The following is a 15,184-nucleotide window of genomic DNA, read 5'->3' as shown; positions in this document are numbered from 1 at the left end:
TCAATGTTATGCGCTAAGAAGTGATCAGTGTTAGATGCAGAACCCATTTACAGATTCAAATGTAGATGTCAGCCTAAAAGGCTCTGAAACCTGACCAACAGTTGACTGAAGGTTCTGAGAAGAGAACAAGGAGTTGAAGTTCTACCCCTGTGAGTTCAAATTCAAGTTCAAGTATGTTTATCGAAACAAGAAAAAATACATCTCAAAGGGATAGAGTAGCTTAGGCTATTTCTACCCCCCCCCCCTACCCCTGTGTGTACCCGGTTATGTGCGCTGGGGTGTAGGCTTGACCAGATTTGAGACGGCTAATTTGGTTATTGTCATCAGCATCCAAACCCCATGTACTTATAGTCAATGGAGAGCTTCCCTCAAAACGGCATCAGTGCTTTTGTCACATTCTAAGGAAGTCTTGACAGTAAAATTTAAAACCTGATTATGACGTCACAAAATTTTATATACAATATGCACAAAATATTACGTCATACCTTGTGCATACTACATATATAAAACACAAACTATTCACTTCTCTTTTGATTAGGATAGAACAAGTGAGGTATACTTAAACAGTTGTGATGACTTAGTGATGAAAACTTGTTCAGGTAAGGCCCTAGACCCTATTGGTTCAAGTTCAAGTATGTTTATTGAGATAAGCAATAAATACATCTCAAAGGGATAGAGTAGCTTAGGCTATTTCTACCCCCCTATCCCCCCTATTGGTTGTCACGGCCTCACGTGTAAACACGAACACACAGGCATGAACATATCCCTCAGTCGAGTGCTAGCTCCAGAGCTCCGCCTTACCAACAGTCACTGCCTAATGAAGTGACTGACCGTCCTGTTTGCTGTCGTAGCTACTTTGGAAACAGTTTATTATATTACCTTTATCTGTCTCTCCCGCTATATATAATCCATTCCGTTTGTTCACCTCTCTCATAAAAAAATATTTTTGTTCAGCATTGTTGTGACTTATCTGCATATTCTTTAAATTTCCATTCATCTCTTCTGAATAAACGTGCCTTGTTCTGAATATTTCTTGTTTATTGACCTTATCAAGCATCTTTTTAAATCTTACATATCGTTATCATGTCTCAGCGATTCCGTTTTGTATAAAGTGAGGTGAAGTTCAGTTCTTTTAGCCTTTCATTGTATCGTTTCTCTCCTACAAATTATGAACCACTGTGGCCCTTATGTCATATATAAGTTTAATTTTGCGTGTCTCTACCACTTGTACTATTGCGTGATATGCTTCTCGGTCGAGCTCCTGGTTCCCTAGGAAATGTAGATGTTTATCTCTCAGAATGTTTGGTAATATGTTTATTGTTTGTGATGTGTGAATATGTATGTATTAACACGATGTACTGAACGGGGTGAGAATAGCTTGAGCTACCTCATCCCTTTGTGTGTATTTTACCTCAATAAACTTATTTCAATTTCAATTTCCTGGTTCCCATTTTCTGCCACAAGAGCGTAAACAGACGTGGCGCAAGCCGCCATAGTGCCGTTTTGGTGCCTTGTATTGATAATGACTTACCGTGTGCTGTGGCAGTGTTGCTCAGAGTTCTTGATGCAGAGGCAAGTTCTGCGACACCAAGGAGGTGAAACACAGCGGACCACAGAAGTTCTTAGTGGCGTCCTGTGGTGTTTACGGGATTCTTCAACTCTTACCAACACGTCTTGGCTGGTGCCCTCCTGAGGATTATGGTGGTTTGGGTGCCCGAAGGTGGTAGGTGAGCTCAATGTGTGTTCTCTGGGCCCCTCACTTGCCGGCGTTCAGTTTCCTGGTCTAACTTAGCCATTACTGGCCTTATGATCTAATTTATCCATTACTGGCCTTATGGTCTAACTTATCCATTGCTGGCCTTATGGTCTAACTTATCCATTACTGGCCTTATGGTCTAACTTATCCATTACTGGCCTTATGGTCTAACTTATCCATTACTGGCCTTATGGTCTAACTTATCCATTACTAACCTTATGGTCTAACTTATCCATTACTGACCTTATGGTCTAACTTATCCATTACTGGCCTTATGGTCTAACTTATCCATTACTGGCCTTATGGTCTAACTTATCCATTACTGGCCTTATGGTCTAACTTATCCATAACTAACCTTATGGTCTAACTTATCCATTACTGACCTTATGGTCTAACTTATCCATTACTGGCCTTATGGTCTAACTTATCCATTACTGGCCTTATGGTCTAACTTATCCATTACTGACCTTATGGTCTAACTTATCCATTACTGACCTTATGGTCTAACTTATCCATTACTGGCCTTATGGTCTAACTTATCCATTACTGGCCTTATGGTCTAACTTATCCATTACTGACCTTATGGTCTAACTTATCCATTACTGACCTTATGGTCTAACTTATCCATTACTGACCTTATGGTCTAACTTATCCATTACTGGCCTTATGATAATCCCCATTTTAATGATCGTAGCTGCAAGTATTATGCCGCAAACACTATATTAACTAACAAATTACTATGATGTATCACTATTAGCTTTTATGTATAAGGTGTAAGCAAACATCATCATGATGTCAGTGCCTTACTGCAAGCACTAAACAGCAAATTTTATATTGTAAATTTAACTGAAACGTGGTTGAGAGATGACCATCAAGAGCTATCATGCTCAAACATTATTAAAACTAGAGACACTTGTATGTATATCTAAGGGTCTCGGTAGTATAGTTGGGTTCATTTTCCGCTCACAATCGCAGATCCCGGATTCGACTGAAAGGCACCTTTCCTTTCACCTAATGCACCTAGTCACCTAGTAGCAGTAAATAGGTACCCGAGAGTTAGGCAACTTGTATAGTTACATCCTAGGAAAGATGCTATTGTAGTTCGACCTTGGAGGGGGAACTTCGATACCAGCCTAACGTATATACATACACACAGGCTGCCTGTCCCACAATAAAAACGAATTATTATATTTAATACAAAATCAAGGGATCGGACACAAACTTAATTGTACTGTAGCGTGAGTGTTTTGCGTACAGTGTGAGGCTGTGTTGAATTGTAGTGTATGATTTGTACAGTGTGAGGCTGTGTTGAATTGTAGTGTGTGATTTGTACAGTGTGAGGCTGTGTTGAATTGTAGTGTGTGATTTGTACAGTGTGAGGCTGTGTTGTATTGTGGTGTGATTTGTACAGTGTGAGGCTGTGTTGTATTGTGGTGTGATTTGTACAGTGTGAGGCTGTGTTGTATTGTGGTGTGATTTGTACAGTGTGAGGCTGTGTTGTATTGTAGTGTGAGGCTGTGGTTTAACAGTGGGAGCGGTCTACATGTCACTCTACAGAATTCCAAACACAGATCAGGAGTTAATTTCTAATCTTCCTGCTTCAGTGAAGAAAAACAAGGAGTATCGAGAAGATTTGCGCCAGAATCATAAATCTATAACTTTTTGCCTTGCTGCCTTGGTCTTGTTGGCGAGTAGCGGCTTTGAGGGTCCTGGTGCCCCTGCTGGTAACATTAACTGAGAGATTGAACTCTGTAATACTCTCTGTCCCAGTAAGTATGAGTGAGGTATGTGAGTCTCACTCATACTCATTAACCTATGAGTGAGGTATTAATATAAAGAGAGGTACAGGGATCATTAGGGAGGTGCAGCGAGTATTAGGGGAGAATGAGGAAGGTGTAGGCTTCAAGGGAGGTACAGGGAGGATTAGGGAGTATTGTGGAGGTACTGGAAGTATTATGGAGGTACAAGGAATATTAGGGAGGTGCAGGAAGTATTAGGGAGGTATAGGGAGCTGCAGGGAGTATTAGGAAGAATAGGGGAGGTGTAGGATATATAAGGGAGGTAAAGGGAGATGCAGAGAGGCGCAGGGAGCATTCAGAATATAAGGAGGAGGCTAGAAGTATAAGAAAGGGGTTGAAAATATAATTGAGGTATAAGAAGTACAATGGAAGAGTTGGAAGTATAAGGTAGGGTGAGGGCGTATAAGAGAGACATGGGATATTAGGGAGGGGTGGGGAGTATAAAGTAGATACACGAAATATAAGTGTATTTCCGAGAATGGTTAGTTTTCAGGGCGAGCAATGAAGGTCAGCGTCACTTCCTGCACACACTGGCGAAGGAAGGTGGTGGTGATGCCGTCACAATGGTGGTGTGACGTGTGTGTGGTGTCCGGCGCCTGGGAACTGGCACGTAACATGTGCATTCACGCCTCTCCATCTCCCTCACCCTCCTCTGTTGTTGTTGTTGTGGTTTAAGATTCAGCTATTGTGACCAAAAGTTCATGGTAGCACGGGCTATGGTGAGCCCGTAGTTGACTTACCTGGCACAGGAGCGGGGCTGTAACTTGGGTCACCCTCCTCATCTTTCCCATCTTTATCCTCACTATATAGGGCTTCCATGCCCGCTTCTTCCTTCTCCAGCCTCTCTGAAAAACCAACATTAACCACTATAGCATTAACATTAACCTCCTATATTAGGAGACAAGAGGGTCACCAACATGCAGAGCGAAACTGGTAGAAGCCATGGAGGCAAACTTCATAACACAATATGCCAAAGAGGAAATGTGATTTTGAGGGATAAACAAGCAAGGCTAGACCTGATCTATTCCCATGATCAGACAGACATTTATATATATATATATATATATATATATATATATATATATATATATATATATATATATATATATATTCAAGAGTTGTTATATTCTTGTACAGCCACTAGTACGCGTAGCGTTTCTGGCAAGTCCTTAATCGTATGTTCCCTGGAATACGACCCCCGCGAAGAATCGTTGTTACAACCAAGTACCCATTTTATTGTTGCGTTAAACAGCGGCTACAGTTAAGGATTTGCGTCCAGTAAATCCTCCCCGGCCAGGATACGAACCCATGACAAAGCGCTCGCGGAACCCCAGGCGAGTGTCTTACCACTACGTTTATCCACAAACTAACGTTAGGAGTTAATGGTTGTTGTTCTCTTTGAGTATATTGCTGGAATGAAAACCAAACCAAGATGGGAGGATATTTAAGGTTAAAGAAGAACATACCAGAAAGAAAAGCATGATAAGTAATGAAATTCGCGTTAGTGTTAGAGAGGGGTGACCCCGAGGAGGCGGTTGTGCAGTGTTATGTTGTGTAGACCCCCACACATTGTAACACTTATGAACAATGAAGCAAAGCGCGGGTTGGACATGTATATGAGTGGGATTGGGGGGTTATAAATAGGAGCTGCATCGTATGGGCCAATAGGCCTTCTGCAGTTACCTGTGTTCTTATGTTCTTATGTTCTTAAAGCACATTGTTAGTCCATAATATATTGTTAAGGGATTTACAACAAAAACATGTAAATGTACAGCAAAACATGCTGTACATGATGTATATGATTTGTAAACCATGTAAATGGAAGGAAAGAAAGTCAAGAATCAAAACAACTGCAAAAGAACAAATTGATATATCAAAATTTGGAGGGAAATATAAATAGTATTAGAATAACATAGCACTTCAGGCTACAGAGCGGCGCTGACAACTACAGAGTAATGTCAGAAAAAGATGTTTGTAAATATTAGGAGCCAAGCTCAATAAGAAGTGTTGAGGCTCTTCACCAAACACCTCCAGGGTGTAGGGCGCAGGACAACCTTCAATGTTACCTGGTTGATGGGGTTCTGGGAGTTCTTCTACTCCCCAAGCCCGGCCCGAGGCCAGACTTGACTTGTGAGAGTTTGGTCCACCAGGCTGTTGCTTGGAGCGGCCCGCAGGCCCACATACCTACAATGATGGACTATGCGACATAAAACTAACAATAGAGGAAGTAGAGCAGCATCTCTCTAGCGGTATGAGAAGCCGCACACCCTGATACTTCCCAGTGAATACTGAAGAAAGTTGATGGTAAACAACGTCTGACGCTGACGTACGCACCCTTTAACCTACTCTGAAATTACTCGGGAAGAAACTCGTGGAACTCGTAGATCCTAGAAATAATAGATCCAATATGGTGGAATCATTGACGATAAGTCGCGTCAGGTGAACATACCGGAGGTCGACACGGAGCCGGTGACCAGGCTGGAAAAAGAAGGATAGGCTGACTGTATATACATCCACCTGGGCTGCCAGATATCCTTTGATGTGCCTCAAACGAGGCATCTTTGCTACCATGAGAAGCAAGGAGGTGTAGCTGCGTGTTGAACTGGTTAAGAGAATATCTTTTTAAGAGGAAGGAGAGAATAATAGAGAAAAACAGCGTCCCAGTGCTAGGAGAGGAGGCAATGTTAGACGAAAGACTGACTAAGGTAACAGCAGAGGAAGTAATCACACAACTAGCATCACTTGTTGACCAGACCACACACTAGAAAGTGAAGGGACGACGACGTTTCGGTCTGTCCTGGACCATTCTGAAGTCGATTGTGAGATCAACTTGAGAATGGTCCAGGACGGACCGAAACGTCGTCGTCCCTTCACTTTCTAGTGTGTGAGATCAACTTGAGAATGGTCCAGGACGGACCGAAACGTCGTCGTCCCTTCACTTTCTAGTGTGTGAGATCGACTTGAGAATGGTCAAAGACAGACCGAAACGTCGTCATCCCTTCACTTTCTAGTGTGTGGTCTGGCCAACATACTTCAGCCACGTTATTGTGACTCATCGTCTGTATTAGCATCACTTGATGAGACAACACTATTAGACCAGACAGTGCATCATCATGGAGGTTAAGAGCTACTCCACACGCCCGCAGTGTGTCCCTATACCTGTGGTCTTCACTAATTTAATTCTGAAAGGAGATTTGTCCAGCTGCTGGAAGACTAGGTACCAATATGTAAGAAAGGGGGATAGGGAGGAGGCATTTAACTACAGACCAGTACCACTGAGAAGCATCCTCCTGGAAGGTACTCAAAAGAATAATAAGGATAATGCTAGTTAAACACCTTGAGAGGATTGGATATATAAACAAGATCCAACATGGCTCCAGGAAAGAATCATACCAAACGAACCTACTGAACTTCAGTGATAAAGTAACCAAAATATGACAAAACAGAGGTTAGAAAGATTGTGCATTTCTGGACAGCAAAAAGTCTTCGACTCAGTTCCACACAAGAGACTATTACACAAGCTTGAGAGGCAGGTGGGAGTAAATGGCAGAGCCCCGACACTTGTACCGCACTTGTACCAGGCAGGAGTCAGCGTCGCAGGGAGAGGCGACAAGGAACAAGTTAGAGGTCCATCTCGCGTTGGTAACAAGCGGAGTACCTGAAGAATCAGTGCTGGGATCTGTACTATTTCTCATTTATGTTAATGGTCTACCTACAAGTATTAATTCGTATGTGTCGATGGTTACAGAGGCTGCAAAACTAACAAGAAGAGTCGAAACAACTGATGATTGAAAAACATTTCAAGAAGACTTAGAGAAGCTGCAAAATTGGTCCGAGAAATGGCTACTGGATTTTAATATCAGCAAGTGTAAGGTGATGGAACTGGAAACAGGTTAAAGGAGACCAAAAGGATAGTACACAATGAAGGGAAACTACCTTTTGTAACGACTAAAGAAAGAGACCTGCGAATGGATATAACACCAAACATAATTGTGGATGCACATAGGTATATAAAACCCAATAAGATTTCAACTTAGGTTCAACAGAGCGAAGCATTTCGACCAGGCAATAGTCATAACATTATCCAGGAACCTAAGTAAGGAAGCATTCACATCACTTTACACCGCCCACGTGAGACCAACCTCCTAGAGTATCCTCCCTATCGTGGAGCCCCGTTTCAAGAAACGCCTAAGGATACTTGAAATGGTTCAGAGGGTTGCAACGAGGTTCGGCCCAGAATGACGAAGAATGGGGTAAAAATACCGAAAGAACTTAACCTAAGTTCGCTAGAGAAAAGGAGAGAGTGGAGACATGTTAGAGACAAAATACTTAGTGTGATTGACAGGATGTAACAAATAGATGTTTAAAAGTAGCAATCAAATATAAATATACTTTTGTTAAAATAAGAATATAGGGGTGAATAACATAAGATAATATGTTAGTGTTTAATTAAGCACAATGCGTAAAAGTTATGATGGATGGCGAGAGTTGTCTACGACTCGAGGTTGTCCGTCGGCGCCATAGTAGGTGTTGTAGCAGGTCTTCATGTCCTGCAGGAGTTGCTCTAGACCCGCTGCTTTGGCCTGCAGGATGGTGTTCTTATGCTCCAGTTCTTTAGCCAGCTCTGAAGTTTTCATCTTGGACTGCGACCTGCGGCGTCGGTACTCTCGCGAGGACTCATTATTGAGAGTCCGGATCCGCTCAGATCGCTCCTCGTGTCGTCTGGAAGTGACTGGGGCAGACATCCCGCCGCCTCCGACGTCAGCTCTGCCGGGAGCAACAAAGGATGTGACCCGAGGCAAGGCAGTAAGCGTGTGACAAGCGGCAGCACCACTACCCCAAGGGCTTGAGAGACAGGAAGCGCCGGAAGAGGTGGCGGTGGTCGACGGCTGCCCACCAGTTGCCACAGGAACCAAGCTGGCATCCTGCGGCAGCACCTCGTTCGGTTTCACCATGGGACCAAGATCCTGCAGGAGATAAACTTTCGCGTCAGAGCTTACAATCGTGTCACAATGCAAAATATTAAGGTTAAGACAGAGAATCAGTGTAATATTAAGCCAGGTCCCAGAGCCGTGTCTTGAAGTCTAATCTTAGTGGGACATTATAGTACTATGCCACAGTGATAGGTTCAAGTATCCAATGCTTGACAGTCAGACTAAACTATCAGGTCTTAGTGAGAGTCAGTCACTAGTACGAAATCATATTGCTAGACTTTAGTATCCTGTGGTAATGCCACCATGCATTCCACCATACAAAGAGCCGCGTGTTTTAGTGAAGTTCATTGAATATGCATCCCATACACATCTTGTGGGTGGTAGCGGACCCCATACCCATCCTATTGATGGTATGGACCCAATACCCATCCTATTGGTGGTAATGGACCCCATACCCATTTTGTGGGTGGTAGTGGACCCCATACCCATTTTGTGGGTGGTAGTGGACCCCATACCCATTTTGTGGGTGGTAGTGGACCCCCATACCCATTCTATCGCCTATAGTGGACCACCAGAGGCGCTCTTACACCCAGAGTAAGAGGTCCACCAGAGCCGCTCTTACACCCAGGGTTAGAGAACCACCAGAGACTTCCTCACGCCGATCTATACGTTGGGTGTAGCTGACTACATGTCGTTCCTAAACTAGTGTATTATCGCAGCCTACAGTTATATAGTTGCACTGTAACCCACTCATCAAAACAACAAGGACAGTTGAACTTACCTCTTCGAGAGACCCAGCTAGGGTGAGGGAATGCGTCCCTTGTATCAGGCAACTGAGTGACTCCTTGGAGAAGGCGCTCGGGTCCTCTCCGCGGGGATAGACGTCTTGAGAGCCGGGAAAAATGTTCGCAGTGGGGTTGAAACGTCCAGTCGCAGACTCGGGAGGAGGTAAGCGTAGCTGCGTGTCTGGGAATGCGTTCAGAGATGCGCGCTCATGCACGTCCGACCGCCCCTCTAAGCTAACTGGACCTGTAGTTCCGTAAGAATACATGCTGGGGTCACCTGGAGTATAGTAAGAGTCCAAGCTCATTGTATCTACAGTTCCGAAGAGATTCAAACCTGTCGTGCCAGTATTTCCGTAGGGATTCAATCTTTCTACATCTGTAGTTCCATATGAAACCAAGTTTGTCACACTTGTGGTTTCGTAGGATTCCAAGCCTGTTCCAGTTCTTCCATACGAAGGTGTGTAAGAATCCAGGCCGCTTGTGCTTATAATTCCATCTGAATCCAAACTTGATGTATCTGTAGCTCTATATGAATTCAAGCTTGCTGCATCTGGAATTTCACAAGAATCAAAACTTGTATCATTAATTCCGTACGAAGTCAAGGTTGTTGCGTTTGCTGTACCGTATGTATCCAGTCTTGTACCTGTAGTCCCGTAAGAATCTACGCTTGTTGTGCCATGAGGTGCATACAAATCCAAACTTACACTACCATTAGTTCCGTACGACTCCAAGCTTGTTGTATCTGCAATTCCGTACGACTCCAAGCTTGTTGTATCTGCAATTCCGTACGACTCTAAGCTTGTCGTGGCAGAATCATCGCTGTAATTGAAGTTCGCCATGTAATGAGTTCCGCCGAATTCTGGTGTCGTTAGTCCGCCGCTCGTGGCCGGGGTGACACTATACATGGACCCAAAATCGTCAAAATTGGAGTTGGAGAATGCCATGATGCCAGCACTGGAGCAGGAGGTCAGGGGGGCCTGTGTGTGTGTGACTGGCACTCCTAACGTTATAACTGCCTCAACAACGATCTCTTGCATATATATATATACAGCTGTTGCTATTTTCCGCTACCGTTGATTTACGAACGAAACTCGAGACGTTTCCTCTGCTTGCAGCCTGGACACTATTGTTCATCACAGTGTTACTGTAACGTTGTGAGTCACTTTGAATTATCACTTCAGTTTGTAACGTAGCTTTCCTCCCCAGTGCTGGAGAAGTTTCGTTACCATAGCAGGATGTTGACATTATAACTGGTCGTAAACTGTATTTATTAAAGTTTTCCTGTATACACTTGAACTTTGTTCACAGAGCCATACATCAGTGTGTGACATAGAGCCTCAGGTCATGACTCGGAGACCCCTTTGTCAGTGCCTCATAGAGCTGGAGGTCACGACTCCAGCTACCCACTAGCGCCACATAGAGCTGGAGGTCACGACTCTAGCTACCCACATAGAGCTTGAGGTCACGACTCTAGCTACCCACCAGTGCCACATAGAGCTGGAGGTCACGACTCTAGCTACCCACATAGAGCTTGAGGTCACGACTCTAGCTACCCACCAGTGCCACATAGAGCTGGAGGTCACGACTCTAGCTACCCACATAGAGCTTGAGGTCACGACTCTAGCTACCCACCAGTGCCACATAGAGCTGGAGGTCACGACTCTAGCTATCCACATAGAGCTTGAGGTCACGACTCTAGCTACCCACCAGTGCCACATAGAGCTGGAGGTCACGACTCTAGCTACCCACCAGTGCCACATAGAGCTGAAGGTCACGACTCTAGCTACCCACCAGTGCCACATAGAGCTGGAGGTCACGACTCTAGCTACCCACCAGTGCCACATAGAGCTGGAGGTCACGACTCTAGCTACCCACCAGTGCCACATAGAGCTGGAGGTCACGACTCTAGCTACCCACCAGTGCCACATAGAGCTGGAGGTCACGACTCTAGCTACCCACCAGTGCCACATAGAGCTTGAGGTCACGACTCTAGCTACCCACCAGTGCCACATAGAGCTGGAGGTCACGACTCTAGCTACCCACCAGTGCCACATAGAGCTTGAGGTCACGACTCTAGCTACCCACCAGTGCCACATAGAGCTGGAGGTCACGACTCATAGAGCCATCCATCAGTGCCTCATAGCAACACAAATAGAAACGTTAACAATAAAATATAGAAGCATTAATTCGATCTATTGAAGCATTATATAGCCATATCTTCTCGTATTAGTCCCCCCATTTAGACTATACAGATCAGTTTGGATAACCATTAATAAATGGCCATTAATTAACTTGTACGTCTTAGTGGAGGATGAAAAAATGATTCAAAATTCAAATTCAAATTCAAAACGATTATTCCGGTAAAAGTACATACATAGTACATTATAGACGGTTATAAACGGTTTATGATTATTATATAATTATTATTATATAATAATATTTTATTATATAATTCCCAGGAATTATTGACTTTTTTGAAATGTTGATAAAGGTTAATTTATATTCTTTAGGAACCGACCATGTACTAAGTGGTCAGGGCCATGGTTTGTCATGTGGCCAGGGTGGGCCATGGTTTGTCATGTGGCCAGGGTGGGCCATGGTTTGTCATGTGGCCAGGGTGGGCCATGGTTTGTCATGTGGCCAGGGTGGGCCATGGTTTGTCATGTGGCCAGGGTGGGCCATGGTTTGTCATGTGGCCAGGGTGGGCCATGGTTTGTCATGTGGCCAAGGTGGGCCATGGTTTGTCATGTGGTCAGGGTGGGCCATGGTTTGTCATGTGGCCAGGGTGGGCCATGGTTTGTCATGTGGCCAGGGTGGGCCATGGTTTGTCATGTGGCCAGGGTGGGCCATGGTTTGTCATGTGGGCAGGGTGGGCCATGGTTTGTCATGTGGCCAGGGTGGGCCATGGTTTGTCATGTGGCCAGGGTGGGCCATGGTTTGTCATGTGGCCAGGGTGGGCCATGGTTTGTCATGTGGCCAGGGTGGGCCATGGTTTGTCATGTGGCCAGGGTGGGCCATGGTTTGTCATGTGGCCAGGGTGGGCCATGGTTTGTCATGTGGCCAGGGTGGGCCATGGTTTGTCATGTGGCCAGGGTGGGCCATGGTTTGTCATGTGGCCAGGGTGGGCCATGGTTTGTCATGTGGCCAGGGTGGGCCATGGTTTGTCATGTGGCCAGGGTGGGCCATGGTTTGTCATGTGGCCAGGGTGGGCCATGGTTTGTCATGTGGCCAGGGTGGGCCATGGTTTGTCATGTGGCCAGGGTGGGCCATGGTTTCTCATGTGGCCAGGGTGGGCCATGGTTTCTCATGTGGCCAGGGTAGGCCATGGTTTGTTATGTGGCCAGGGTGGGCCATGGTTTCTCATGTGGCCAGGGTGGGCCATGGTCTGTCATGTGGCCAGGGTAGGCCATGGTTTGTCATGTGGCCAGGGTGGGCCATGGTTTGTCATGTGGCCAGGGTGGGCCATGGTTTCTCATGTGGCCAGGGTAGGCCATGGTTTGTCATGTGGCCAGGGTGGGCCATGGCTTGTCATGTGGCCAGGGTGGGCCATGGCTTGTCATGTGGCCAGGGTGGGCCATGGCTTGTTATGTTGCCTGGGTGGGCCATGGCTTATTATGTGACCATGGTGGGCCAGGGTGGGCCATGGTTTGTCATGTGGCCAGGGTGGGCCATGGCTTGTTATGTGACCTGGGTGGGCCATGGCTTGATATGTGGCCAGGGTGGGCCATGGCTTGATATGTGGCCAGGGTGGGCCATGGCATGTTATGTGGCCAGGGTGGGCCATGGCTTGTTATGTGGCCAGGGTGGGCCATGGCTTGTTATGTGACCTGGGTGGGCCATGGCTTGTCATGTGGCCTGGGTGGGCCATGGCTTGTTATGTGGCTTGGGTGGGCCATAGCTTGTCATGTGGCCAGGGTGGGCCATGGCTTGTCATGTGGCCATGGTCTGTCATGTGGCCAGGATGGGCCATGGCTTGTCATGTGGCCAGGGTGGGTCATGGCTTGTCATGTGACCAGGGTGGGCCATGGTTTGTCATGTGGCCAGGATGGGCCATGGCTTGTCATGTGACCAGGGTGAGCCATGGCTTGTCATGTGGCCAGGGTGGGCCACAACCTGTCATGTGGCCGGGGTGGGCCATGGCTTATCATGTGGCCAGGGTGGGTCATGGCTTGTCATGTGGCCAGGGTGGGTCATGGCTTGTCATGTAGCCGGGGTGGGCCATGGCTTGTCATGTGGCTAGGGTGGGCCACAACCTGTCATGTTGCCAGGGTGGGCCATGGCTTGTCATGTGGCCAGGGTGGGCCACAACCTGTCATGTAGCCAGGGTGGGCCATGGCTTGTCATGTGGCCAGGGTGGGCCACAACCTGTCATGTTGCCAGGGTGGGCCATGGCTTGTCATGTGGCCAGGGTGGGCCATGGCTTGTCATGTGGCCAGGGTGGGCCACAACCTGTCATGTAGCCGGGGTGGGCCATGGCTTGTCATGTGGCCAGGGTGGGCCACAACCTGTCATGTAGCCGGGGTGGGCCATGGCTTGTCATGTGGCCAGGGTGGGCCACAACCTGTCATGTAGCCAGGGTGGGCCATGGCTTGTCATGTGGCCAGGGTGGGCCACAACCTGTCATGTAGCCGGGGTGGGCCATGGCTTGTCATGTGGCCAGGGTGGGCCACAACCTGTCATGTAGCCAGGGTGGGCCATGGCTTGTCATGTGGCCAGGGTGGGCCACAACCTGTCATGTAACCAGGGTGGGCCATGGCTTGTCATGTGGCCAGGGTGGGCCACAACCTGTCATGTGGCCAGGGTGGGCCATGGCTTGTCATGTGGCCAGGGTGGGCCATGGCTTGTCATGTGGCCAGGATGGGCCATGGTTTGTCATGTGGCCAGGGTGGGCCATGACCTATCATGTAGCCAGGGTGGGCCATGACCTGTCATGTAGCCAGGGTGGGCCATGACCTGTCATGTAGCCAGGGTGGGCCATGGCTTGTCATGTGGCCAGGGTGGGCCATGGCTTGTCATGTGGCCAGGGTGGGCCATGGCTTGTCATGTGGCCATGATGGGCCATGGCTTGTCATGTGGCCAGGGTGGGCAATGGCTTGTCATGTGGCCAGGATGGGCCATGGCTTGTCATGTGGCCATGATGGGCCATGGCTTGTCATGTGGCCATGATGGGCCATGGCTTGTCATGTGGCCAGGGTGGGCCATGGCTTGTCATGTGGCCATGATGGGCCATGGCTTGTCATGTGGCCAGGGTGGGCCATGGCTTGTCATGTGGCCAGGGTGGGCCATGGTTTGTCATGTGGCCAGGGTGGGCCATGACCCATCATGAAGCCATGGCGGGCCATGGTTTGTTATGTGGCCAGGGTGGGCCATGGCTTGTCATGTGGCCAGGGTGGGCCATGACCTGTCATGTGGCCAGGGTGGGCCATGACCCATCATGTGGCCAGGGCGGGCCATGGTTTGTTATGTGGCCAGGGTGGGCCATGGCTTGTCATGTGGCCAGGGTGGGCCATGACCCATCATGTGGCCGGGGTGGGCCATGGCTTGTCATGTGGCCAGGGAGGGCCATGGCTTGTCATGTGGCCAGGGTGGGCAATGGCTTGTCATGTGGCCAGGATGGGCCATGGCTTGTCATGTGGCCATGATGGGCCATGGCTTGTCATGTGGCCATGATGGGCCATGGCTTGTCATGTGGCCAGGGTGGGCCATGGCTTGTCATGTGGCCATGATGGGCCATGGCTTGTCATGTGGCCAGGGTGGGCCATGGCTTGTCATGTAGCCAGGGTGGGCCATGACCTGTCATGTGGCCAGGGTGGGCCATGACCCATCATGAAGCCATGGCGGGCCATGGTTTGTTATGTGGCCAGGGTGGGCCATGGCTTGTCATGTGGCCAGGGTGGGCCATGACCTGTC

At 47.7% G+C, this 15,184-nt stretch overlaps 1 protein-coding gene across 2 annotated transcripts; it reads right to left on the bottom strand.

The window, feature by feature from the left end:
- Positions 1-7,887: 7,887 nt before the first annotated feature.
- LOC123772301 (serine-rich adhesin for platelets-like) lies at positions 7,888-10,471 on the bottom strand. Of its 2 annotated transcripts, XM_045765388.2 has the most exons (3): positions 9,984-10,471; positions 9,271-9,824; positions 7,888-8,522 (listed from the first exon to the last, which is right to left on the bottom strand). In XM_045765388.2, exons 1-3 carry the CDS (start codon positions 10,309-10,311, stop codon positions 8,025-8,027), a joined length of 1,380 nt encoding a protein of 459 aa, XP_045621344.1. In that variant the 5' UTR covers positions 10,312-10,471; the 3' UTR covers positions 7,888-8,024. The 2 variants fall into 2 exon arrangements, with proteins under 2 accessions (XP_045621344.1, XP_045621343.1); XM_045765387.2 differs by having other exon boundaries at positions 7,889-8,522; positions 9,271-10,471.
- Between the last annotated feature and the right edge of the window lie 4,713 nt (positions 10,472-15,184).

The sequence above is a fragment of the Procambarus clarkii genome, chromosome 69 (assembly GCF_040958095.1).
Source record: "Procambarus clarkii isolate CNS0578487 chromosome 69, FALCON_Pclarkii_2.0, whole genome shotgun sequence".
NCBI lineage: Eukaryota > Metazoa > Arthropoda > Malacostraca > Decapoda > Cambaridae > Procambarus > Procambarus clarkii.
Note: the sequence above shows the minus strand (reverse complement) of the source record. Positions and strands in the feature narration are given on the sequence as shown.